At 43.5% G+C, this 25,851-nt stretch overlaps 2 protein-coding genes across 8 annotated transcripts in view; both read left to right on the top strand.

Moving 5' to 3' along the window:
* LOC121544928 (signal-induced proliferation-associated 1-like protein 1) overlaps positions 1-10,399 on the top strand; it is an 84,374-nt gene extending 73,975 nt beyond the window's left edge. For 3 of the 4 annotated variants that reach the window (XM_045209135.1, XM_045209133.1, XM_045209134.1), the window contains 7 exons: positions 3,212-3,436; positions 3,745-3,901; positions 6,949-7,150; positions 7,404-7,556; positions 7,684-7,792; positions 8,048-8,126; positions 8,485-10,399. In XM_045209135.1, coding sequence (XP_045065070.1) covers positions 3,212-3,436; positions 3,745-3,901; positions 6,949-7,150; positions 7,404-7,556; positions 7,684-7,792; positions 8,048-8,126; positions 8,485-8,628 — 1,069 coding nt within the window. In that variant the 3' untranslated portion in view covers positions 8,629-10,399. The remainder of the gene's footprint in view (positions 1-3,211; positions 3,437-3,744; positions 3,902-6,948; positions 7,151-7,403; positions 7,557-7,683; positions 7,793-8,047; positions 8,127-8,484) is intronic. The other variant, XM_041855182.2, reaches the window with a different exon arrangement.
* Positions 10,400-16,469: 6,070 nt separating this feature from the next.
* The window catches only part of LOC121544926 (regulator of G-protein signaling 6), a 56,059-nt gene continuing 46,677 nt past the window's right edge, over positions 16,470-25,851 (top strand). For 3 of the 4 annotated variants that reach the window (XM_041855180.2, XM_041855177.2, XM_041855179.2), the window contains exons 1-2: positions 16,470-16,786; positions 19,424-19,539. In XM_041855180.2, the coding sequence (XP_041711114.1) occupies positions 19,450-19,539 (90 nt within the window). In that variant the 5' untranslated portion in view covers positions 16,470-16,786; positions 19,424-19,449. Of the gene's footprint in view, positions 16,787-16,903; positions 16,960-19,423; positions 19,540-25,851 lie in introns of those variants that run through there. The other variant, XM_041855178.2, reaches the window with a different exon arrangement.

The following is a 25,851-nucleotide window of genomic DNA, read 5'->3' as shown; positions in this document are numbered from 1 at the left end:
CGCGAGAACAACAGTCGATATGTTGATAGAACTTCGGCAGCCTAGTCCTCAAATTTGCTTTGTTAAAATCCCTGGCTACAATAAATGCAGCCTCAGGATATGTGGTTTCCAGTTTGCATAAGGTCCAGTGAAGTTCTTTGAGGGCCGTCGTGGTATCGGCTTGAGGGGGGATATACACGGCCGTGACTATAACCAAAGAAAATTATTTTGGGAGATAATACGGTCGGCATTTGATTGTGAGATATTCTAGGTCGGGTGAACAGAAGGACTCGAGTTCCTCTATGTTACTACAATTACACCACGAGTCGTTAATCATGAAACACACACCTCCGTCCTTCTGCTTCCCGGAGAGATATTTATTTCTGTCTGCGCGATGAACTGAGAACCCATCTGGCTGGACCGATTTCGACAGAATATCCCAAGAGAGCCATGTTTCCGTGAAACAGAGTATGTTACAGGCCTTGATGTCTCTCTGGAAAGAAATCCTTGCCCGTAGTTCGTCAACTTTGTTAACCAAAGATTGAACATTAGCGAGTAGAATACTTGGAAGTGGTGGGTGGTGTGCGCGCCTCCTAAGTCGGACCAGCAGGCCGCTCCGAGTGCCTCTCCTCCGCCGGCGATGTTTTGGGTCAGCCGCTGGAATCAGTTCAGTTGCCCTGGGGAGAGCAAACAAAGGATCTGCTTCGGGAAAGTCGTATTCCTGGTCGTAATGCTGGTGAGTTACCGCCGCTCTGATATCCAATAGTTTTTCCCGGCTGTATGTTATGATGCAAAACACTTTCTGAGCTAATAATGTAAAAAATAATACATAAAAAAACAAAATACTGCAAAGTTTCCTAAGAGCTAGTCACAAGGCCGCCACCTTCGTCGGCGCCAGTAAGTAGCAACAAATTGGTTGTAGTGGTGCCTGGAGAAGTGTGTATATTCAAATGTTACCTAAAAATTCCCAAACGGCCTGCCCAGCGAAGGAAAGACACCCTGTGTGAAAAATCATATGTTTTCCTATGTTTAAAAAAAAAAAATCCTTTAGATTTTTCAGATTTCCACTCTCAAAATCACACCAAAAAATAAATAAAATCGAAACAAAATTGATGGTCTAACTCCACAACAATGCTTAAACCACATCAATCTGATTGGGTGGGCCTGTCAGGGCCTGGCTCCCCAGTGTGTGGGCTTCTGTCCACCCAGGCCCATCCATGTCTACGCCCCTGATGCAAACAGCACATGATGACAATTGCGCATCACATATAGCCTACACTTCGGACTAAATATTTTCAATACCTGGTTTGCATGCCCATTGTTGCCTTAGTTAGCATTTACTGGTAGATATCATAAGTTGAAACGTCTTTCCTACCCTAACAGCTACCGATGTCATTCTTCTGTGAGCTGCTCCATGCCAAAACCATTTGACAGCTACACACTCTTGCTGCCTGCGGATGATATTCCGCTGAAACTAGGCTATGTGGTGCTCATGTGAATATATTTCACGTGCTTTGTGATTGTGTAGGCTACTTTGTGCATGATTTCTCTATTTCACTACATAATTGATAAGTCATATACCTCCACTACAGTACTTTGATACGCATCAGTAGGGATTAAGAAGTGAGTATAATTAAGCAATAATGCACGAGGAGGTGTGGTATATGGCCAATATATCACGGCTAAGGACTGTTCTTATACACAACGCAACATGGAGTGCCTGGATACAGCCCTTAGCCGTGGTATATTGGCCATATACCACAAACCCCAGAGGTGCTTTATTGCTATTATAAACGGGTTACCAACATAATTAGAGCAGTAAAAAGAAATGTTTTGTCATACCTGTGGTATACGGTCTGATATACCACGGCTGTCAGCCAATCAGCATTCAGGGCTCGAACCACCCAGTTTATAATACACAATGCCCACTGAAAAAAGTGTATACCGTCCACTTTGTTTTACAAAAAGTGCACTCTCCTGCATGACTGCGCTGGTATTACGGTTGCTGTCCTTTCAGAATCACAAACCTGTCACACACTGAAGGCCTATAGGTTCGCCACTGCGCAAACATGTCTATAATAGATATAAAGGCTGTTAAGATAATGTTTCAAGAAAGGAGTTTATATATTTGGCCTGGCGAGGCGGTTTTATGCGCTGACTGAATGGAAGCTGATAATTATGACATTTTTACTCCGCTGGTCTCGAGAAGAAATTACCAGTCCTCACTGTCGTGCCTGGCCATGCAGTCATGGGTGAACAGGGAGTACTGGAGGGGACTGAGCACGCACCCCTGAGGGGCCCCCGTGTTGAGGATCAGCGTTGCAGATGTGTTGTTACCTACCCTTACCACCTGGGGGCGGCCCGTCAGGAAGTCCAGGATCCAGTTGCAGAGGGAGGTGTTTAGTCCCAGGGTCCTTAGCTTAGTGGTGAGCTTTGAGGGCACTATGGTGTTCTATTACAGAGTTCTATTACAGTCTGCTCTTTATGCAGCCAATACATTTCCTCTCACATATCAATGTTTCATTAAGCAGACAGTGATGCATTGTAGTCCTTATACATGTATATCCCCTATTGTCCCAGATGGAAAACTCCCAAGCTTTGCGGTTTGGTGGTGAAAGAGGTAGCAAGCAGCAACCTGCTGTATGTGTATGTGAGTGTGTGTTTGTGTGTGTGCGTGTGTGTGTGTGCGTGCTTGTTTGTGTTTGAGCCAGGTTCTCACAGAGGGAAAGAGAGCACTTGAAACACTGAGGAATGCTGAATGTGAGAGCTCAGCACTGTTAACACTCCTAAACCACAGTTCCTTTGAGTGAACAAAGCCTTTCCTCCTCTGCTCAGCCTCTCCTCTGTGGCTCTGAACTAACTACAGCTCCACCAGACTAGTGACTGTTCTATTGTACACACAGCATGTCTTTCATGTCAAACTGGGGAGAACAGTTGTTTGAAATTTTAAAATGGAAGAAGTCCAAGGACACTGTGTCCTATTTCTTTTTCTTTATGAATTTAAATTCTCATCTCAGATGTGGAGATATCTGAGATGTAGTATGTGGGGAAAAGTAGTCCAAATTACCATATGTTTTTGAAATAGTTTTGAAATATTGTACAGAAATGTGTTCATAGATGAGTGCACATTACAGAAATGTGAAGTGAAACACCAATGTGAGTGTGTGTGAGTTATGAATACATTAGTATAAATATACCTATACTAACCCATATCTGTGTTTTTCCCTCCCAGTACTCTGAGCTCAGGTCACTCTGGCAGTCCCATGGTTCCAGGCTGCAGCCCCAGCTGCTCCCAGGAGGAGTCAGCCGTTGCCACCTCCCCCACCTCTCAGACCTCCCTCTCCCCTGTAGGCCCCAAGAGCTTCTACCCCCGCCAGGGAGCCACCTCCAAGTACCTGATCGGCTGGAGGAAGCCGGGAGGTACCATCAACTCTGTGGACTTTGGCAAAACACGCAAGTGAGCATGGGGGGCAGTAGAGGAGGAATGTTGAACATACATGTGTTTATTGACACGTCACTGAGGCCATTACACTGTGAGGGGTGTAAGTAATGTTGTGAAAGGATGTTCTTTCCCTATTGAAACAAATCCAACTGTTCTAGATTGTTGATGTTAGAGACACTTGAGATCTGAGTCAACTGAGAGGAGATGCCTTTCCCACCTCAGTCCTGGCTTATGTTTTGTTTATGAGTACAACACTCCCACCCTGTGGTTGAACCGAGAACTGCATCCTATAACTGCTTGTCTTTGCGCTTCCTCTTTCTCAGACGTCACCAGAGTGATGGGTTGCTGGGTGGCCAGCCTCAGCTCAGGGCTCAGCTTAGGGCCCAATCCCCCCAGCGGGTCACAAAGTCCAGCCTGCAGGAGGACCTGAAGAAACTCATCACCCTGGACAGCCCCCCACCCTCCTCCCACGACCAAAAGGTAGTAGGCAGCACTGTGCTGTAGTAACAACCATTGTCACCATCTATTCAAATAAAATAAAATAAAATTTTATTGGCCACATGCGCCGAATACAACAGGTGCAGACATTACAGTGAAATGCTTACTTACAGCCCTTAACCAACAGTGCATTTATTTTTAACAAAAAAGTAAAAATAAAACAACAACAAAAAAAGTGTTGAGAAAAAAAGAGCAGAAGTAAAATAAAATAACAGTAGGGAGGCTATATATACAGGGGGGTACCGGTGCGGAGTCAATGTGCGGGGGCACCGGCTAGTTGAGGTAGTTGAAGTAATATGTCCATGTGGGTAGAGTTAAAGTGACTATGCATAAATAATTAACAGAGTAGCAGCAGCGTAAAAGGATGGGGTGGGGGGGCAGTGCAAATAGTCCGGGTAGCCATGATTAGCTGTTCAGGAGTCTTATGGCTTGGGGGTAGAAGCTGTTGAGAAGTCTTTTGGACCTAGACTTGGCACTCCGGTACCGCTTGCCGTGCGGTAGCAGAGAGAACAGTCTATGACTAGGGTGGCTGGAGTCTTTGACAATTTTGAGGGCCTTCCTCTGACACCGCCTGGTATAGAGGTCCTGGATGGTAGGAAGCTTGGCCCCAGTGATGTACTGGGCTGTACGCACTACCCTCTGTAGTGCCTTGCGGTCGGAGGCCAAGCAGTTGCCATACCAGGCGGTGATGCAACCAGTCAGGATGCTCTCGATGGTGCAGCTGTAGAATTTTTTTAGGATCTGAGAACCCATGCCAAATCTTTTCAGTCTCCTGAGGGGGAATAGGCTTTGTCGTGCCCTCTTCACGACTGTCTTGGTGTGTTTGGACCATGATAGTTTGTTGGTGATGTGGACACCAAGGAACTTGAAGCTCTCAACCTGTTCCACTACAGCCCTGTCGATGAGAATGGGGGCATGCTCAGTCCTATTTTTTTTCCTGTAGTCCACAATCATCTCCTTTGTCTTGGTCACTACGAGGGAGAGGTTGTTGTCCTGGCACCACACGGCCAGGTCTCTGACCTCCTCCCTATAGGCTGTCTCATCGTTGTCGGTGATCAGGCCTGCCACTGTTGTGTCGTCGGCAAACTTAATGATGGTGTTGGAGTCGTGCCTGGCCATGCAGTCATGGGTGAACAGGGAGTACAGGAGGGGACTGAGTACGCACCCCTGAGGGGCCCCCGTGTTGAGGATCAGTGTGGCAGATGTGTTGTTACCTACCCTTACCACCTGGGGGCGGCTCACATAGTCATCCGGAACAGCTGGTGCTCTCATGCATGCTTCAGTGTTGCTTGCCTCGAAGCGAGCATAGAAGTGGTTTAGCTCGTCTGGTAGGCCTGTGTCACTGGGCAGCTCGCGGCTGTGCTTCCCTTTGTAGTCTGTAATAGTTTTCAAGCCCTGCCACATCCGACGAGCGTCAGAGCCAGTGTAGTACGATTCAATCTTAGTCCTGTATTGACTCTTTGCCTGTTTGATGGTTAGTCTGAGGGCATAGCGGGATTTCATATAAGCGTCCGGGTTAGAGTCCCGCTCCTTGAAAGCGGCAGCTCTACCCTTTAGCTCAGTGCGGATGTTTCCTGTAATCCATGGCTTCTGGTTGGGGTATGTACGTACGGTCACTGTGGGGACGACATCATCGATGCACTTATTGATGAAGCCAGTGACTGATGTGGTGTACTCCTCAATGCTATCTGAAGAATCCCGGAACATGTTCCAGTCTGTGCTAGCAAAACAGTCCTGTAGCTTAGCATCTGCGTCATCTGACCACTTTTTTATTAACCGAGTCACTGGTGCTTCCTGCTTTAGTTTTTGCTTATAAGCAGGAATCAGGAGGATAGAGTTATGGTCAGATTTGCCAAATGGAGGGCGAGGGAGAGCTTTGTATGCATCTCTGTGTGTGGAGTAAAGGTGGTCTAGAGTTATTTTTTCCTCTGGTTGCACATTTAACATGCTGGTAGAAATTAGGTAGAACGGATTTAAGTTTCCCTGCATTAAAGTCCCCGGCCACTAGGAGCGCTGCATCTGGATGAGCGTTTTCCTGTTGATTTATGGCCTTATACAGCTCATTCAGTGCAATCTTAATGCCAGCATTGGTTTGTGGTGGTAAATAGACAGCTATGAAAAATATAGATGAAAACTCTCTTGGTAAATAGTGTGGTCTACAGCTTATCATAAGATACTCTACCTCAGGCGAGCAAAACCTAGAGACTTCCTTAGTATTTGATTTTGTGCACCAGCTGTTGTTTACAAATATACACAGACCGCCACCCCTTGTCTTACCGGAGTCAGCCGTTCTATCCTGCCGATGTAGCGTATAGCCCGCTAGCTGTATGTTATCCATGTCGTCGTTCAGCCACGACTCGGTGAAACATAAGATATTACAGTTTTTAATGTCCCGTTGGTAGGATAACCGTAATCTTAGGTCATCCAATTTGTTCTCCAATGATTGAAGATTGGCTAATAGGATTGATGGGAGCGGCAGTTTACTCGCTTGCCGTCGGATCCTTACAAGGCACCCCGGCCTACGTCCACGATATCTCCGTCTCTTCCTCATGCGAATGACGGGGATTTGGGCCTTGTCGGGTGTCTGTATGATATCCTTCGCGGCCGCCTCGTTGAAGAAAAAATCTTCATCCAATACGAGGTGAGTAATCGCTGTCCTGATATCCAGAAGCTCTTTTTGGTTATAAGAGACGATGGCAGAAACATTATGTACAAAATAAATTACAAATAACGCGGAAAAACACACATAATAGTACAATTGGTTAGAGGGCTGTAAAACGGCAGCCATCTTCTCCGGCGCTGTTCTGTCAATTATATTACTTTGAAAATTGTCAAATTAATGAGAACTCCCATGGTTATTTTTAAAACGCATTCCAGAGTATTTGATATGCAGTATTTGCTTGATGAATCCAAACTCCCTCCTCTGCTTTGCCACATACACTGGTCAACATGCTAAAGGCTAAAGGCTGAGTTTACGGGGTCAATCAGCAGCCTCACAGTGCTCCTCTCTCTCCCCTCACTCTCTCCAGCCCTCTTTCCCCGTCCCCCCTCCCAGCCGGCGGTCCCTGCAGAGGACCCTGTCAGACGAGAGCATCTACAGCGGGCAGCGGGAGCCCTCGTACAGCGGGCACAGAGAGACGCCCAACAACCTGCTCTTCAGCTGCTCCACCATACCCCGCTCGCCCACCGCCCGCCACGTGCCACCCCGACAACCCTCTTACAAGTCTCTGGGTTAGCCTCAGATTATCCTGAAAGTAATCCTTGCGTAAAGCCAATGCCAGTTTATCCAAATGGGTTCCATCTCAAACCAGGGGAGCACAGGTTATCATAGTGTGTATCAGTGTATACCATATGTCCTTAAGTATGGGTTACTCTAAACGAGTTATGTGTAATCTTGTTTATGGTATGTACTTTATTTGAAACCTGTCTCCACTTCCTCTGTTGTAACCCGCTATCTCTCCTCCCCCTCTCCTCTCCCCTACAGGTGACCTGTGTGAGTCGTCCAGCCAGGACCAGGGGGGTAGGAGACAGCAGCTGGGGGACCCAGGCCTCATGCCCCTGCCTAACTCTGGAGCTGACCGTGCTCTGGACTGGTCCAACCTGGTGGATGCTGCCAAGGCCTTTGAGGGTAGGCAAAGTAAGCTGGAGATTTACTATCTTTACCACCAGAGGGCAGCAGTGCTGCCCTTCCTCATTCCTGTGTGTTGTCAATCTGAGCTATGACTGAAGCTGTAACTGTTGTGTTTTTCTTTGTGTGTCTTCAGTTCATAGACTGTTATCTGTTAATGATGGGAGCTCCAGCCCAGAGGTCACAGCCACCAGCCCCCAGCAGGCCGAACCCCAGGCTGCCCCACAGAGAAACACTTTGCCTGGGTAAGACCCATTTACCTACTACATACCATGCACGTCCAGAGAATTCTGTAGACATAGGTAGGGCCAGGAGCTTATCCTAAAACTTGGGCCCAGTTGTTCCTGGCCATGCCACATGATTATGAAAAACTCCTGGCCCTACTCCTAGGGTCTAAAGCTGTGGCTTGCTACACCTCATTTTATGCCAATATGCCCCAGGTCATGCTAGTCTTGTTGTAGGTTAGAATATGGTAGTTAACACTGTTCCCCCTCCCACAGTGAGAGCCCAGCTTGTCTGATGGGGAAGGTAAGCCAGCTGGAGTCCATGGTGAAACTGCTGAAGGATGACCTAAAGAAGGTGAGACAAGAAACAACCAGGTCTTCAGCACCAGAGGCTAAGCCTTAGCCTAGCCATCTCTACTCTGCTGTTCACTTCTTACTAAACCTGGTGCCCTTTCCCTAACAGTGGTTAGAACAGTAGATAGACCAGTTGAAAGGGCAGCCTTCTCAGTGTGGAAAGGTCAATCAAGTGTGTTAGGAGGATATCTCTGTAGTGTGGTTCCAGTTCTCCATATATCAGTAGTGCTGATTCGGCACAGGTACTTACTACTCTGCCTTTTGGTTTTAGCTGCCCCATATCCTGAGGACAGTCATAGAGAGTAATGAGAGCCTTCCACTCCTCTCTGTTAATGATGACTGCCTGTGTGTGTCCCCAGGAGAAGGATGCCAAGGTGTCCCTGCAGGCCCAGATACAGAGCCTGAGAGAGGACAACCAGCGGCTCCAGGAGGAGTCCTACAGCGCCTCAGCCAAGCTCAAGAAGTTCACAGAGTGGGTCTTCAACACCATTGACATGAACTGACTATCCATGTGCTATAGACAGGAACAGCTGAACACGTGTGACCACAACACACTCAAACTTGAACGGATTCACACTATGGGTGCTCAGAACCACAGGACTTGCTTCTTTGATTCCTTCATTAGAACTGCTATTCTTCTGTTGACATGGACCGATTCACAGTGGATGTAAATGCTGTATGATCAACATGAACTGATCTGCCATTATTCTTCAACAAATTGGATCTGTAAATGGAGGAGATAGAGGGAGAGAGACTGAGAGATGATCAGCATGCAATCCTTTCTTTAGGATTTGCTGGCACTGTACTGTAGTGTCCCTGCATGTCTGACAGAGATGTATTAACCTCCCTGGGCTATGATGTGGAACCTCCCCATGTTGACCTTGTCCTTCAGATCCTGCTCCTTCATACTGTACTCCTCTCCACAGTGGAACCAACTGTCCACTGTAGGACAGTCTTGTGTTATTTAAGAAAGTCCCAGAAAATAACAGTTCAGAAATGTGTGTTGCATTCAGTTCCATTCATAGTTCAAGTTAGAGGAGTAGCTGCCTGTGCGTTAGCTAGACACACATACATATGCAGATACACACATATACCCAGTCTCTGAGTTTGTTAACAGGTTCACAGCACGTTACAAGATTTCGAAAGACCAAGTTGCATATTGAAGATATGAGTGATCAGCTGTTATTTTGTTGTTTATGGAAAAACATGATGGGGCTGTCACTTGTCCCCTAGAATTTAACGTGGCCCTTTCGGTACTAGAAAGGTACACACAGGCAGTCTATTGGCGTGTGTATTGTGTATTGGATATAGTTTAATATTACAATGCATCTCTGTGATGCTTCTCCCATTGAGCCTCTATAAGGGAATGTAAAACATGTTGCAGGGGGTTGAGTATACCTCACACAGTACTGTACATGACTACAGCTAGTTAACTGATGAAAAGATCTTCACTTGCCATGTAAAAATATACAAATTAAATAATATGGGTGCCATTATCTACTAAAGCTGTTCAACAATTTATTTTGTAAATATATATAAACAGAAATGTTACCACTGCAAAACACCTGATATTGTTTTACCACTTCCCCACGTCTCTTTATGGATTGGCCTCATTTCAGGAGGGTAAAATGGGTTTACTGGATGCAGTTGTTCCAGATTGTACTATTGGTTATTGTATAAAAACAACTGGGCTGACTGGGTGGTTGGGTGGATGGCTGGAAGACCAGGGTTACTGTTCAATTAACTTCTAACTGATGATTCTACATGATCTAGTTTATTATCCTACGAGATTATTAGTGTGGTCCCATCCTCGCCTGCCTGCTGTATTGGATCCACAGTGCCACCTAGTGATGATAATATGTCTTGTTACATGGAAATACGTACTATACTTGATCCTGATCCACAGCATGTTACAAGGCCCCTGGTGCCACATGTATTTCATCCTGTTCTACTCTCTGTAGATGAAATCGGTACTGTATGTCATGACATACAAAGATTTTATGTAAATCCTGAAATGCCAGCTACAGTCATCTAAGTCTATTAGTAAGGAACTTGGCAGACCCTCCATGTCTACAGTCAATTGTACTATTAAAACCCCCAAGCTTCCCCTTATGTTCTTATTCTGTACAACCTGTATATATATCAAAGGATTCTGACGCTCATCATAATTTGCACCTTCCTTCTTGACATGTTTTACAGCATGTGATGATGTTTCCTTTGAGCTGTGATGTGTAAAAATGTTTATATCTATTAAAGATATTTTGTTCAATTGTATCTTTGTACAGGGGTCACTGTAGTGATGCCTGCATACCCAGATGCAGATATGGTATGTATGATGTAGCGACAATATATATTATTAGGTTATAGATTATTACCTTTATTTACGTTTCCCCCCCCAGCGTTAATGCATTGGTCTTATATGAACAAAAAGCTACATGGACCTTATGGAGTACAGCACACCCCATATCTTCCCTGTTGGAGCATGACAATAGAGGATAACCCACAGAGGTGTTACCAGGGTGTAAAGGAATACTTGCCAGTCCAGTGGTAGCCTCAGGAGGTGACCGGGATCATGTGTTATTTTGTGATTAACATTGAGCTGCTGTTTTTCCACTGACAGACCATTATACAACATCCTAACTGAGGCTAGAGCACTTCTCACCCAGCCAGATCCTCCATGAGAGAGGTAGAGAGAGAGGAGGGAGTTTTAGGTGATGGATTGGCCTTAAAGGAGTTTTATACAGGAAAGTTATTTGTGATATTGAAAGTTTTAATATTGCTGACCCTGCAGTCTTGAACCAGGTCTTTCTTGCAAAAAAAAAGATTTCTCAATGCCCAAAAAGTATTTCTCAATGAGATTAACCTGGAAAAATTAAGATTAAATAGAAGGGAAAAAAGCTAAAGGGACCATATTTTTCAATTTGTGAATCTACTGGTGAAAAATGTTCTCCTTGCTGAGTTCAGAGTTGTTGACTTCCCCAGATGTTCTCTACATCCTAGGACATGATTTAGAACATATGCATGCTGTACTGTACACAGATAAGAACCAGTCCCATTTTACTGATCCAGTTGATTAATGCAGCGAGTCCAGAGAGGAGCGGAAGAGCTGGGGGATGTCAGATGTGATGATCTCTAGGTTCATATTTCACCAATGAAGACTGTGTTTGGCCTTTACTGCTGTAGCCCATAGAAACACATTGAATAACACATTCATGGCAAAACAGACAGTCAAAAAATAAATCATAAGAAATAAGGTTTTTAAGTGTCTGTCCTATACCTAAGATATATAAGAAAGCTCAGGAATTATTTATGTATTTTTGACACATATTTAACCCTTGTTTTGGGGGGCACAAAACTACTTCCATACTTCCATAATTTTTTTTAACCGGTACCGGGTTACCTTCAGATGAGTCCCGTGACACTTGTAGGGGTCGTAGAACAAAACGGAGAACACCATCGTGTTCGCGAGAGTCTCCCCTTTCCATGGAGTAGTTTGTAGGCCAAACCGGACGCTATAGACGTTTTTGTGAGAAGACCGATTTTCTCCTGGTCTGACAAATGGCGCTGTAGCTCTGCCATTTTCCACTGCAGATGTGGAAGGCCGACAGGCTGATGCGATTGATTGAAATGAAGCCCATACAAAAAAATATATCTCTAGCTTAAACAGATGGATTTTTTTTTATTACGTAAATTCATTGACGCACGAGCCTAGCCTAGCGATTACAGCCTCGAGTCTTCTTGGGTATGTCGCTACAAGCTTGGCACACCTGTATTTGGGGAGTTTCTCCCATTCTTTTCTGCAGATCCTCTCAAGCTCTGTCAGGTTGGATGGGGAGCGTCGCTGCACAGCTATTTTCAGGTCTCTCCAGAGATGTTCGATCGGGTTCAAGTCTGGCCTCTGGCTGGGCCACTCAAGGACATTCATAGACTTGTCCCGAAGCCACTCCTGCGTTGTCTTGGCTGTGTGCTTAGGGTCGTTGTCCTGTTGGAAGCTGAACCTTCACCCCATTCTGAGGTCCTGAGTGCTCTGGAGCAGGTTTTCATCAATAATCTCTCTGTACTTTGCTATGTTCATCTTTCCCTTGATCCTGACTAGTCTCCCTGCCGCTGAAAAACATCCACACAGCATGATGCTGCCACCACCATGCTTCACCGTAGGAATGGTGCCAGGTTTCCTCCAGATGTGACGCTTGGCATTCAGGCTAAAGAGTTCAATCTTGGTTTCATCAGACCAGAGAATCTTGTTTCTCATTAGGTGCCTGTTGGCAAACTCCAAGCGGGCTGTCTTGTGCTTTTTACTGAGGAGTGGCTTCCGTCTGGCCACTCTACCATAAAGGCCTGTTTGGTAGAGTGCTGCAGAGATGGTTGTCCTTCTGGACGGTTCTCCTATCTCCACAGAGGAACTCTAGAGCTCTGTCAGAGTGACCATCAGGTTCTTGGTCACCTTCCTGACCAAGGCCCTTCTCCCCCGATTGCTCAGTTTGGCCGGGCGGCCAGCTCTAGGAAGAGTCTTGGTGGTTCCAAACTTCTTCCATTTAAGAATGATGGAGGCCACTGTGTTCTTGGGGACCTTCAATGCTGCAGAAATAGTTTGGTACCCTTCCCCAGATCTGTGCCTCGACACAATCCTGTCTCGTAGCTCTACGGACAATTCCTTTGACCTGGTTTTTGCTCTGACATGCACTGTCAACTGTGGGACCTTATATAGACAGGTGTGTACCTTTCCAAATCATGTTCAATCAATTGAATTTACCACAGGTGGACTCCAATCAAGTTGTTGAAACATCTCAAGGATGATCAATGGAAACAGGATGCACATGAGCTCAATTTCGAGTCTCATAGCAAAGGGTCTGAATACTTATGTATGTTTTTTTAGCTTTAATACACTTCCAAAAATTTAGAAAAACCTGATTTCGCTTTGTCATTATGGGGTATTGTGTGTAGATTGCTGAAAAAATTATAATATTTAATGAATTTTAGAATAAGGCTGTAACGTAACAAAATGTGGAAAAAGAATACTGAATACTTTCCGAAGGCACTGTAAGTGGGAGATGTTTCAGTTTTACAGGTCACGGCCATAATGCAATACTGTACGGTGTGAGTGTGGGGGATTATCATATTACCATATTACTGTGGTTTATGTTTTACTGTAAGCACTCCAACAAATCAAATCAAATGTTATTTGTCACGTACTTCGTAAACGTGGTGTAGACTAACAGTGAAATTCTTACTTCCCAACAATTGAGAGAGAAAGAAATAATTGAAAAGTAAAACACGTAATAATAAAAAATACACAATGCGTAACGATAACTTGGCTACGTACACGGGCTACCAATACAGAGTCGATGTGCAGGGGTACGAGGTAATTGAGGTAGATATGTACATATAACTCGGAATAAGTGACAGATAATAAACAGAAGCAGCACCGTATGTGATGAGTCAATAAAGTGAGTGCAAAAAGGGTCAATGCAGATAGTCCTGGAACTATTTAGACGTCTTATGGCCTTCGGGTAGAAGCTGTTCAGGGTCCTGTTGGTTCCAGACTTGGTGCATCGGTACCGCTTGCCGTGCGGTAGTAGAGAGAACAGTATGACTTGAGTGGCTGGAGTCTTTGACAATTTTTAGGGCCTTCCTTTGACACAGCCTGATATAGAGGTCCTGGATGGCAGGGAGTGCTGTAGTGCTTTGCGGTCGGATGCCAAGCAGTTGCCATACCAAGCGGTGATGCAGCCAGTCAAGATGCTCTCACTGATGCAGCTGTATAACTTTTTGAGGATCTGAGCGCCCATGCCAAATCTTTTCAGCCTCCTGAGGGGGAAGAGGCGTTGTCGTGCCCTCTTCACGACTGTGTTAGATGCTTAGTGATGTGGACATCGAGGAGCTTGAAGCTCTCAACCCGCTCCACTACAGCCCCATCGATGTGAATGGGGGCGTGCTCGATCAGCTCCTTTGTCTTTATGACGTTGAGGGAGATATTGTTGTCCTGGCACCACACTGCCAGGTCTCTGACCTCCTCCCTATAGGCTGTCTTATCGTTGTTGGTGATCAGGCCTACCATCGTTGTGTTGTCGGCAAACTTAATGAAGGTGTTGGAGTCATGTGCGGCCATGCAGTTGTGGGTGAACACAGAGTACAGGAGTGGACTAAGCACCCCTGAGGGGCCCCCGTGTTGAGGGTCAGCATGGCGGATGTGTTGTTGCCTACCTTCACCACCTGGGGCGGCCCAGCAGGAAGTCCAGGATCTAATTGGAGAGGGAGGTGTTCAGTCCCCGTGTTCAACCTGTGTTCAGTCCCAGGGTCCTTAGCTGAGTGATAAGCTTGGAGGGCACTATGGTGTTGAACGCTGAGCTGTAGTCATTGAACAGCATTCTCACATAGGTGTTCCTCTTGTCCATGTGGTAAAGATCTGTGGATCTGTTGGGGCAGTATGCGAATTGGAGTGGGTCCAGGGTGTCTGGGATGATGGTGTTGATGTGAGCCACGACCAGCCTTTCAAAGCATTTCATGGCTACAGATGTGAGTGCTAAGGGGCGATAGTCATTTAGACAGGTTACCTTGGCATTCTTGGGCACAAGGACTATGGTGGTCTGCTAGAAACGTAGTTATTACAGACTGGGTCAGGGAGAGCTTGAAAATGTCAGTGAATACACTTGCCAGCTGGTCACAAAGGTTAACAAAGGTTATTGTCATTACATCTCAGCCACAACGGGGGTGGGGGTGATAATAGTATTTGGTTACCAGGACTAAATGAGAATGTGCAATGTAAGCCCTCTGGGTTTGCTTTTCCTTGTACTGTTAATAATATGCATGCCACTCACAGTCTGACATCTGACATTACTATTTCCCCAGCACACAACAGCACTGATTACCTGACCAATTTGCTTGTGTCTGTGAGCTTGTTTTCACACATTCCGATTTTTTTATGATGATCTGAATTGTATCTAAAGTAGAAATGCTCTCTTTGACTGCAGTTTATCTGATAGAAGCAGAATGTAAGCTGCATGTTTCAGAGTTCTGATGTGTCCTTGGTTTCAGTCAGCATATGGAGTTCTAGGCTACGAAGGGAAGGGGTTAAAGAGGAATTAATGTAGACATCCCAACCCAGCCTAGAACACGCTGAAAGAGATGGGGGTATACATATACACCCACTCACACTCACATTCACACACACACACACAGACACACACACACACACACACACACACACACACTCACATTCACACACACACACACACACACACACACCCACTCACACTCACATTCACACACACACACACACACACACACAGACACAGATACACACACACACACACAGGGAGCGAGGATAAAAGCTGCAATACAAGCACTGGTGCTCTGTTTGTATTCATGTATGTAACTCATTAACTGCTTCTGTGAAAAGTGTGTGTGTGTGTGTGTGTGTGTGTGTGTGTGTGTGTGTGTGTGTGTGTGTGTGTGTGTGTGTGTGTGTGCATGTGTGCGTGCGTGTGTTTGCATGTATTCACAAATTGGCCATGAAATGTATTTCTGTGAGAATATTCCTTAGGGGACTTTTGATCTAATTTAAATGATAAAAAAAGCTTCTGCCATTTTGGTTTGCCATTTAAGCTTAGATGGTCCTGGAGAGAGGAGAAGAGAGTGAGAGAGAGGGGGTGGGGGTGGGACGGAGGGAAAGGCAAAGAGACCACAGTCTTTTGCCATCCTGGAACAAGCACATTTTCAATTGGAATATGTTTCTATAGCATGTTGATGAGAATTAGAGAATAACTACAGTACAGTATACATGTCAGTTCATTAAGTGGCTGTAGTCTTAGATCAGACAATTTAAAAACCGGTAGCCTTTGACGGTAGCCTAATCCACATTCATTTATGTGCAGTCTTGTATAGAAATGGGCTTTCAATTAAATGTTTATGAAAATGTGGATTAACAACCTATACATTTATTTATCTCTCCATTATCTCTCCATCTCTATTCCTCTAAGAGCTTATTTCACATTCACTCTGTACAGTCAAAGTGTAACTTGGCCTTTATTACAATTTCAGTGTCTTCTTAATGGAATAATTCTTATTTTCAGCATCAGTGGGCGCTGCTGCAGTTTGTACAGCTCTCTCTCTCTGCTCCCCAGCATCCAAAGCTCTCTCGCTCTCACTTCATCTCATCTCTTCTCTCTCATCCCTTCTCTCACTCAGGCTCTCTCTTTTCTCTCTGTCTTTCTCTCCTCCCTCTCTTTTTCACTTTATCTTCTCTTCCTCCGTCCCTCCCCCTTTCCCAACTCGATCTGCCTTTCTCTCTCATTCTCTCTCGCTCCCTCTCCCTCTCCCTCACACACACAGACACATGCACACAGATAGAGAGAGAGGAGAGAGGAGCGCACTTGCGAGGCGAGGATCTCTCTAACTGACTGCTCCGCTCCACTCCGTGCTCCCTCCCATGGCAGGCAGAGGACTGGAGAAGAGGAGGAATAGAGGAATACTGCAGTGACCAACCAGCTGCTCTCTCTCTCTCTCTCTCTCTCTCTCTCTCTCTCGCTGCTCCACTGCTTTCATCCCCTCTTTTTTCATTCTTTCTTCCCCCCTGCCAATTATATCATGAACCTGTCTGCTGCTTGTTGCTAAGGACAGTAAAACAGGGAGCAGTGGACAAGGCATTCTTTTGTTGCTAAGGTAATGAATGAATGCTTCATTAGTTGGGAGGTGTCAGGAGCATTGTATTGGCAGGCTGGTGTGGGTGAGGGGGATTGGCTGTGCATGATCAACTGCATGTCTGTTTTGTGCCTGTTGTACATCAACTCTTGTCCACAGCTCAGAGTCTCCTGTTGAGGCTATGGGATTAGATGGTGAGTGTCAATGGTTTGTTAATCGGTTTGTTTTTGAGGGAATGCAGGAGTTATTTAATGTATTGTCCAGCAGTGTGCTGATCTGCTAGTTGTGGTTCTGGGGCTGTGTCTCTGAATATGTGCCTGGAGATGTCAGTGTCTGTATGTCAGTGCCTGTGTTCCATCCTGTTAACTCTAACACAGACGTCTTAGGGACTGTTGTCCTGTGAAGTTAGATTTGCATGCTTTGGAAATTAAGTTGCTTCCATGAATTACAGCTTGTAGCTGTCCATAGCAAAGGAGCTATTGCCACAGGACTTGTCTTGTAGGTGTCATATAATTCATACAGAATGTCTGAATAGTTGGAGAAATGTATAAAATTATAGGATGTAAACTTAGTTTATGAACTCCTGGTTACTTAGACATTCTGCTAATCAATGCAGGCTGCAGACAGCTCCTCAATCCATCATCATGGTGGCAATAACAACACTGGATCAGAAGGGGTTTAATAGTACCGCCTCCTGCTCTATAGCAGAATGCTCTTTGTGTGCTCAACAGTTGAAATCATTACTATGTAATACTCTTAATAGACTTGCATGTCTACTGCTGTGCAGCTAGTGGCCTATTGAAGGTATTCAATCTCAATCTGATCCTCTCACCATTATCGTTTGTTGTGGATTACAATGCATACAGTGTGTCCTCCCTTCAGATAAACCATAATAACCTTTGAGACTTTCCTGTAGTGGAACACAAATAGTTATTAAAATGAAAAGCCCAGTCAGGCATATGATAAGGATTTTTTAACTGTTCCTGGAAGCTTTATCCTCCCTGTCTTTTCTATGTAGGGCTACTCCAAAATGATGAATGTGTCAAATTATGTAATCCTCTCTCTTTCACTGCCTGATGCATGATTACAAATTCTTATACCAATCTGATACACACTATAACTCAACTGGAGGGGGAGATGATTGTAGCCTTGTGAACTTAGGTTGTGAAAATCCTTAGTTAAGCAGAATTAATTATCAGAGAGAGAGAGAGAGAGAGAGAGAGAGAGAGAGAGAGAGAGAGAGAGAGAGAGAGAGAGAGAGAGAGAGAGAGAGAGAGAGAGAGAGCGAGAGAGAGAGAGAGAGAGAGAGAGAGAGCTGTAGTGGGATGGATATTGAATGGAGGTCATGTATAATCCCTTACGGTAGCATTTTAATCCTTACATCATGAGAGTACACAGGACTGGCAAGCCTGATCAAAGGTGAAGCACACTGTGTGGCTAATGGCGTCTTAGCAAGTGCAAATGGTCAAGGTTTTAACTATAGTGGCCTAGTGTATTCAGTAACATGCTTATTGCACATCACCTACATTTTCATTTACATTTTAGTCATTTAGCAGATGCTCTTATCCGGAGTGACATACAGTAAGTGCATTTATCTTAAGTTAGCTAGGTAAGACAACTACATATCACAGTCGTAATAAGTACATTTTTCCTCAATAGAGAAGTTATCAGCAAAGTCAGTGCTGATATGAACAACACACTATCTACCTATTATCATTCTTAGTTACAGTTTCTGACTCGTTAATGTCCTGAACACCATTGAGTATCTATAGCTAATCAGTGGAAGGCTGTGCAATGCCTGATTATACGTTATTGTTGCAAGGAAATTCTGCCACTTACAGGCCTGACATTTTTCTTGGCTTAGTTAGCTAGTTCATATTTACTTCACTGTGCTGCGTTACTGCCAAGGCTTTGTTATAGGGCTGTATTTTGAGAGGTGTTGTCATCTGAGAGAGGAGCAAATTATTCTTTTTTTCTTCACATTTCAGTTTTTTCATCATTAATGATTGCTTATTGATACCCTTGTGTGTGTAAAATATGACTGTTCTCAGATTTGTTATTCATAGACTTTATTTGTATGAAAAGTAGTTTTTTTTTGCAAAATGCTATATATCCATTGTTTAGCTGAAATGGAATGTTCGTATCCTGTATATTTGACTGTGATATGTGGTTGTCTCACCTAGCTATCTTAAGATAAATGCACTTACTGTATGTCACTCCGGATAAGAGCATCCGCTAAATGACTAAAATGTCAAATGTAAATGTTTTACATACAGATCTCATATTACTGTATTGAATTATACAAATAAAAATAAAAATATATACAGTATATTGATGTCACAAATGTATCATTGGAATATTTCTTTATAAATGTAGTTATTTGTTACATTTGACTGTGTAAAACCTAGCAGTACTACTTATTTCTCTGTAAAATAAAAGCTAATTTACCAACATTTCTGAAAATGGATATATAGCGTTTTGGAATCAAACTCTTCAAATATTTCTGAACCAAATGAATGCATTGCTGTGAGGAACTATCAAAAAGTGGCTATTTGGCCAACCTGAATAAATGAATATATATCATGAATAGTTTTTGACAGTGATGTTGTTCCTCTTCTCTAACTCTCCTCTGCTTCCTGTCTCTTTGTGCTCATGCAGCCTCCTGAGCCTAGGACACAGCAGGCATGGCGGAGGGATCCAGAGACCTGGGACAACAGGGTGTGGGGATAACAGATCCTGAGGAAGACTCTCCCAACATGATAGTTTACAGAAAGGTACTTGTTTCTCTGACAGCCCATATAACATGGTATAGGACAATTTTATAATTTACAAGAAGGTACGGACTCTATAAGTAAGCACCCAATGTAGTTATCCATTGGAAGACATGGAGCAATATCATTTGCCTGTTTCTGATGCAGATTGGTACAGTAATTAATCTCACAGTGGTTCCTGACACCACTCTCCAAATGTCTATAACAGTTACATCTCAATGTCTGAGCCATATGAATATGACAGGAAGAGGCACACCCACTGGCAGGTAATGGAACATGTTCTAATCCCTCTCTCTGTGGGTTTAGAACTCAGTGGGTTTAGAGACAGCCGCTGATGGGACCCACACTGGCCACAGTACACTTCCTCTGGCAGCCTGGCAGACTGTCTGCACTCTGCAGCCCTCTGAAGTTTTAATAAGCTCTCTATCAGTGTGGGTTTGTGGGAGAAAAAGTCCTTTATGTGTCAAGGGTAATTACACAATCTCTATGGCACTTGAGTCTCAATGCCTGTCATTTGATTGGAGATGAGAGAAGAGAAGAGGGTGAGTGGCACCATGGGTAATGATGTAGTGTGGGACTCACAGGAAGTGGCTGCTCCTCCAGGGTTGGGCTTGTTTGCTCTCTCTGGAGCCGCTCATAAAGAGCTTTTTATTGTCACTCTCAGCTCTGCAGCTCGCTTGGCACAGGCAAGCCCATTCAAAAACCTGCTTTTGATCATCCTAAACAGATCTCCCAACTAGTCCCAATGTGCTGATGATGGCAAAACTAAAGCAAAGAGTTGACAGATTCAGTCCCAATTCCATTCTGTTATTTTTGTCATTTTTGCTAATGACTATTTAATGGTGAGGAGAGAAAAACAAATTATTTGATAAAATAAATGGAGTCAATGGAGGATGGATGATGACATAATTCAGGAAAACATTTTTCACTGATTGCCTGTCTGAAAATGAGCATGATTATAATGATAATGAAGAGTTGAAATGATCCTGTACCTTGTTCCGTGCTGAAATAGGGTTCCTAGAATGACCACTTAACCCTCAAGCCTCCACTTGAATGAGCAGTAAGAACATTAGCAGGCTTAATGTGGTCACATGCCGTACAGAGATGTTGGACAGTAGCTCTACATGTCAGACACGACACAATCAAACGAAGATTGAAGCAAATGGAGACATCTTTAGCTCCTAGAGTACGACTTCTACAGATGTAGGATCTTAATTTGATAGCTTTCCTACAATGCAGGACATATCTTGTAGTGTATTTGAGGTTTTAAAAAGACTTCTGAAGTTTGTAGAGTTTAAGACTTGACTTTACCTTAATAAAAAGGTATCAAACCCTACAAATTATAATTATAATCTACATAATTCACATTTCCTGTTGCTGTAGGCTTATTATCCTGCTGTAGCAAACTAGCTCATATTAAGATCCTACACCTGTAGCTGTCTTTTTTTTATATATTTTTTTATTTCACCTTTATTTAACCAGGTAGGCCAGTTGAGAACAAGTTCTCATTTACAACTGCGACCTGGCCAAGATAAAGCAAATCAGTGCAATAAAAACAACAACAGCACAGAGTTACATATGGGATAAACAAAAACGTACAGTCAATAACACAATAGAAAAATACAAAAATCTATATACAGTGTGTGCAAATTTAGTAAGTTATGGAGGTAAGGCAATAAATAGGCCATAGTGCAAAATAATTACAATTTAGAATTAACACTGGAGTGATAGATGTGCAGAAGATGATGTGCAAATAGAGATACTGGGGTGCAAATTAGTGATCGGTAAGCTGTTCTGACAACTGATGCTTAAAGTTAGTGAGGGAGATAAGAGTCTCCAGCTTCAGAGATTTTTGCAGTTCGTTCCAGTCATTGGCAGCAGAGAACTGGAAGGAATGGCGGCCAAAGGAGGTGTTGGCTTTGGGGATGACCAGTGAGATATACCTGCTGGAGCGCATACTACAGGTGGGTGTTGCTATGGTGACCAATGAGCTAAAATAAGGCGGGGATTTACCTAGCAGTGATTTATAGATGACCTGGAGCCAGTGGGTTTGGCGACGAATATGTAGTGAGGGCCAGCCAATGAGAGCGTACAGGTCACAATGGTGGGTAGTATATGGGGCTTTGGTGACAAAACGGATGGCACTGTGATAGACTACATCCAATTTGCTGAGTAGAGTGTTGGAGGCTATTTTGTAAATGACATTGCCGAAGTCAAGGATCAGTAGGATAGTCAGTTTTACGAGGGCATGCTTGGCAGCATTAGTGAAGGAGGCTTTGTTGCGAAATAAGAAGCCGATTCTAGATTTAACTTTGGATTGGAGATGCTTAATGTGAGTCTGGAAGGAGAGTTTACGGTCTAACCAGACACCTGGGTATTTGTAGTTGTCCACATATTCTAAGTCAGACCCGGCGAAAGTAGTGATTCTAGTCGTGCAGGCGGGTGCAAGCAGCGTTCGATTGAAGAGCATGCATTTAGTTTTACTAGCGTTTAAGAGCAATTGGAGGCTACGGAAGGAGTGTTGTATGGCATTGAAGCTCGTTTGGAGGTTTTTAACACAGTCTGACACACTTCACTCTCATAAATATTCACCCTCCATAGATTGCAGATGACTTTTTGGCTGATTATTCCTGGCTGATGTACTCTGACTCTGACACTAAATTGCTGCCTGGCCTGAGGGCTGCCAATGCTTCCCAATGAGGGCCTCGGTAATCACATGTTTGTATGAATGTATTTTTCATGCTCCTTATTCAGCTCCCTTTGAGCTGCAGGCATTCTGCTCTGATGACAGCTGTCCTATTGCCTACTGATGCTATAGAAATGGACTGTGTGTTTACATGGAGATGCTTTTGAATGTTTTATTCAATGTTGTTTTTCCAGAATGGTACATGTTTTATAAGGGGCTGTCATGTTGCGGAAAAGCGCCCAGGCTATGCCATTGATTATATGTTACAGTGGACACTGTAAACGTTTTAAAACGTAATTCCTCTATCAATTCTACGTCTTGAAGCATTATGTTCTGACAGGTAGCTTATGCTACACAAGTCCTGCTGCTTTTGTTGAACAGGGAACTGCCTGCAGGAATGTTCATATTTTAATCACCAACAACGACAACCACAGTAGTCAGATGATTATTGTGGATTAGCAGATTTACAGGGATATAACTTACAGTGCCTTCAAAAAGTATTCACACCCCTTGATTTTTTCCACATTTGTTGTGTTACTGCCTAAATTTAAAGTGGATTAAAATTAGGGTTTTTGTCACAGGTCTACACACAATACCCCATAATGTCAAAGTGGAATTATGTTTTTCTATATTTTTCTTTTTACAAATTAATTAAAAATGAAAAGCTGAAATGTCTTGAGTCAATAAGTATTCAACCCCTTTGTTATGGCAAGCCTAAATAAGTTCAGGAGTAAGAATTTGCTGAACAAGTCACATAATAAGTTGCATGGACTTGAATATCCCTTTGAGCATGGTAAAGTTATTAATTACACTTTGGATGGTGTATCAATACACCCAGTCACTACAAAGATACAGGCGTCCTTCCTAACTCAGTTGCCGGAGAGGAAGGAAACCGTTCAGGGATTTCACCATGAGGCCAATGGTGACTTTAAAACAGTTACAGAGTTTAATGTCAGCTATAGGAGAAAACTGAGGATGGATCAACAACATTGTAGTTACTCCACAATACTAACCTAATTGACGGAGTGAAAAGAAGGAAGCCTGTACAGAATAAAAATATTCCAAAACATGCATCCTGTTTGCAACAAGGCACTAAAGTAATACTGCAAAAAAAATTGGCAAAGCTATTTTTGTCCTGAAAACAAAGTGTTATGTTTGGGGCAAATCCAATACAACACATTACTGAGTACCACTCTCCATATTTTTTATAATAGTGGTGGCTGCATCATGTTATGGGTATGCTTGTAATTGTTATGCTTGTAATTGGAATTGGAATGGAGCTAAGCACAGGCAAAATCCTAGAGGAAAACCTGGATAAGTCTGCTTCCCACCAGACACTGGGAGAATAATTCACTTTTCAGCAGGACAATAACTTAAAACACAAGGCCAAATATACACTGGAGTTGCTTACCAAGGCTGAGTTACAGTTTTGACTTAAATCTGCTTGAAAATCTATGGCAAGACCTGAAAATGGTTGTCTAGCAATGATCAACAACCAATTTGACAGAGCTTGAAGAATTCTGAAAATAATAATGGGCAAGTGTTGCACCATCCAGGTGTGGAAAGCACTTATAGACTTACCCAGAAAGATTGCCAAAGGTGATTAAACATTGACTCATGGGGTTGAATACTTATCTAATCAAGATATGTTCATCTTTTATTTTTCATATATACTACCAGTCAAAGGTTTGGACTCATTAAAGGGTTTTTCTTTATTTTTACTATTTTTTACATTGTAGAATAATAGTGAAGACATCAAAACTATGAAATAACACATGGAATCATGTAGTAACCAAAAAAGTGTTAAACAAATCAAAATATATTTTATATTTGAGATTCTTCAAATAGCCACCCTTTGCCTTGATGACAGATTTGCACACTCTTGGCATTCTCTCAACCAGCTTCGTGAGATAGTCACCTGGAATGCATTTCAATTAACAGGTGTGCCTTCTTAAAAGTTAATATGTGGAATTTATTTCCTTCTTAATGCGTTTCAGCCAATCAGTTGTGTTGTGACAAGGTAGGGGGGGTATAGAGAAGATAGCCCTATTTGGTAAAAGACCAAGTCCATATTATGGCAAGAACAGCTCAAATAAGCAAAGAGAAATGACAGTCCATCATTACTTTAAGACATGAAGGTCAGTCAATACGGAACATTTCAAGAACTTTGAATGTTTCTTCAAGTGCAGTCAGAAAAACCATCAAGCGCTATGATGAAACTGGCTGTCATGAGGACCGCCACAGGAATGGAAGACCCAGAGTTACCTCTGCTGCAGAGGATAAGTTTATTACAGTTACCAGCCTCAGAAATTGCAGCTCAAATAAATGCTTCACAGAGTTCAAGTCACAGACACATCTCAACATCAACTGTTCAGAGGGGACTGTGTGAATCAGGCCTTCATGGTCGAATTGCTGCAAAGAAACCACTACTAAAGGTCACCAAGAAGAAGAAGAGACCTGCTTGGGCCAAGAAACACAAACTATGGACATTAGACCAGTGGAAATGTGTTCTTTGGTCTGGAGTCCAAATTTGAGATTTTTAATTCCAACCACCGTGTCTTTGTGAGACACAGTGTGGGTGAACGGATGATCTCCGCATGTGTATTTCCCACCGTAAAGCATGGAGGAGGAGCTGTTATGGTGTGGGGGTGCTTTGCTGGTGACACTGTCTGTGATTTATTTAGAATTCAAGGCACACTTAACCAGCATGGCTACCACAGCATTCTGCAGCGACACGCCATCCCATCTGGTTTGGGCTTAGTGGGACTATGATTTGTTTTTCAACAGGACAATGACCCAACACACCTCCAGGCTGTGTAAGGGCTATTTTACCAAGAAGGAGAGTGATGGAGTGCTGCATCAGATGACCTGGCCTCCACAATCCCCTGACCTCAACCCAATTGAGATGGTTTGGGATGAGTCGGACTGCAGAGTGAAGGAAAAGCAGCGAACAAGTGCTCAGCATATGTGGGAACTCCTTCAAGACTGTTGGAAAAGCATTCCAGGTGAAGCTGGTTGAGAGAATGCCAAGAGTGTGCAAAGCTGTCATAATGGCAAAGGTTGGCTATTTGAAGAATCTCATATATAAATATATTTTGATTTGTTTAACACTTTGTTTACTACATGATTCCATATGTGTTATTTTATAGTTTTGATGTCTTCACTATTATTCTACAATGTAAAGAATAGTAAAAATAAAGAAAAACCCAGGAATGAGTAGGTGTGTCCAATCTTTTGACTGGTACTGTATATATATTTATTTTTTACAAATATTAGAATTGTTCTTCCACTTTGGCATTACAGAGTATTTTGTATAGATTGTTGACAAAAAGTAGACAATTAAATCAACTTTAATCCCACCACAAATGTGGAAAAAGTCAAGGGGTGTGAACACTTTCTGAATGCACTGTACAGTATATAGGGGAGAGTGGGGTAAATTGAGCCAAATGATTAGTTGAGCCACCCCTTGTTTCTAGGAAACCATACACAAAATTAATAATGGAGTCTGCATGGAGAGCATGGCGCTTGCAACGCCAGGGTTGTGGGTTCGATTCCCACGGGGTGTCATGTTCGTTAGTAAAGGATTGGACCAAGGTGCAGCGTGATATGCGTACATAGTCGTTTAATTA

Source organism: Coregonus clupeaformis, chromosome 29, assembly GCF_020615455.1.
Source record: "Coregonus clupeaformis isolate EN_2021a chromosome 29, ASM2061545v1, whole genome shotgun sequence".
Classification (NCBI taxonomy): domain Eukaryota; kingdom Metazoa; phylum Chordata; class Actinopteri; order Salmoniformes; family Salmonidae; genus Coregonus; species Coregonus clupeaformis.
Note: the sequence above shows the minus strand (reverse complement) of the source record. Positions and strands in the feature narration are given on the sequence as shown.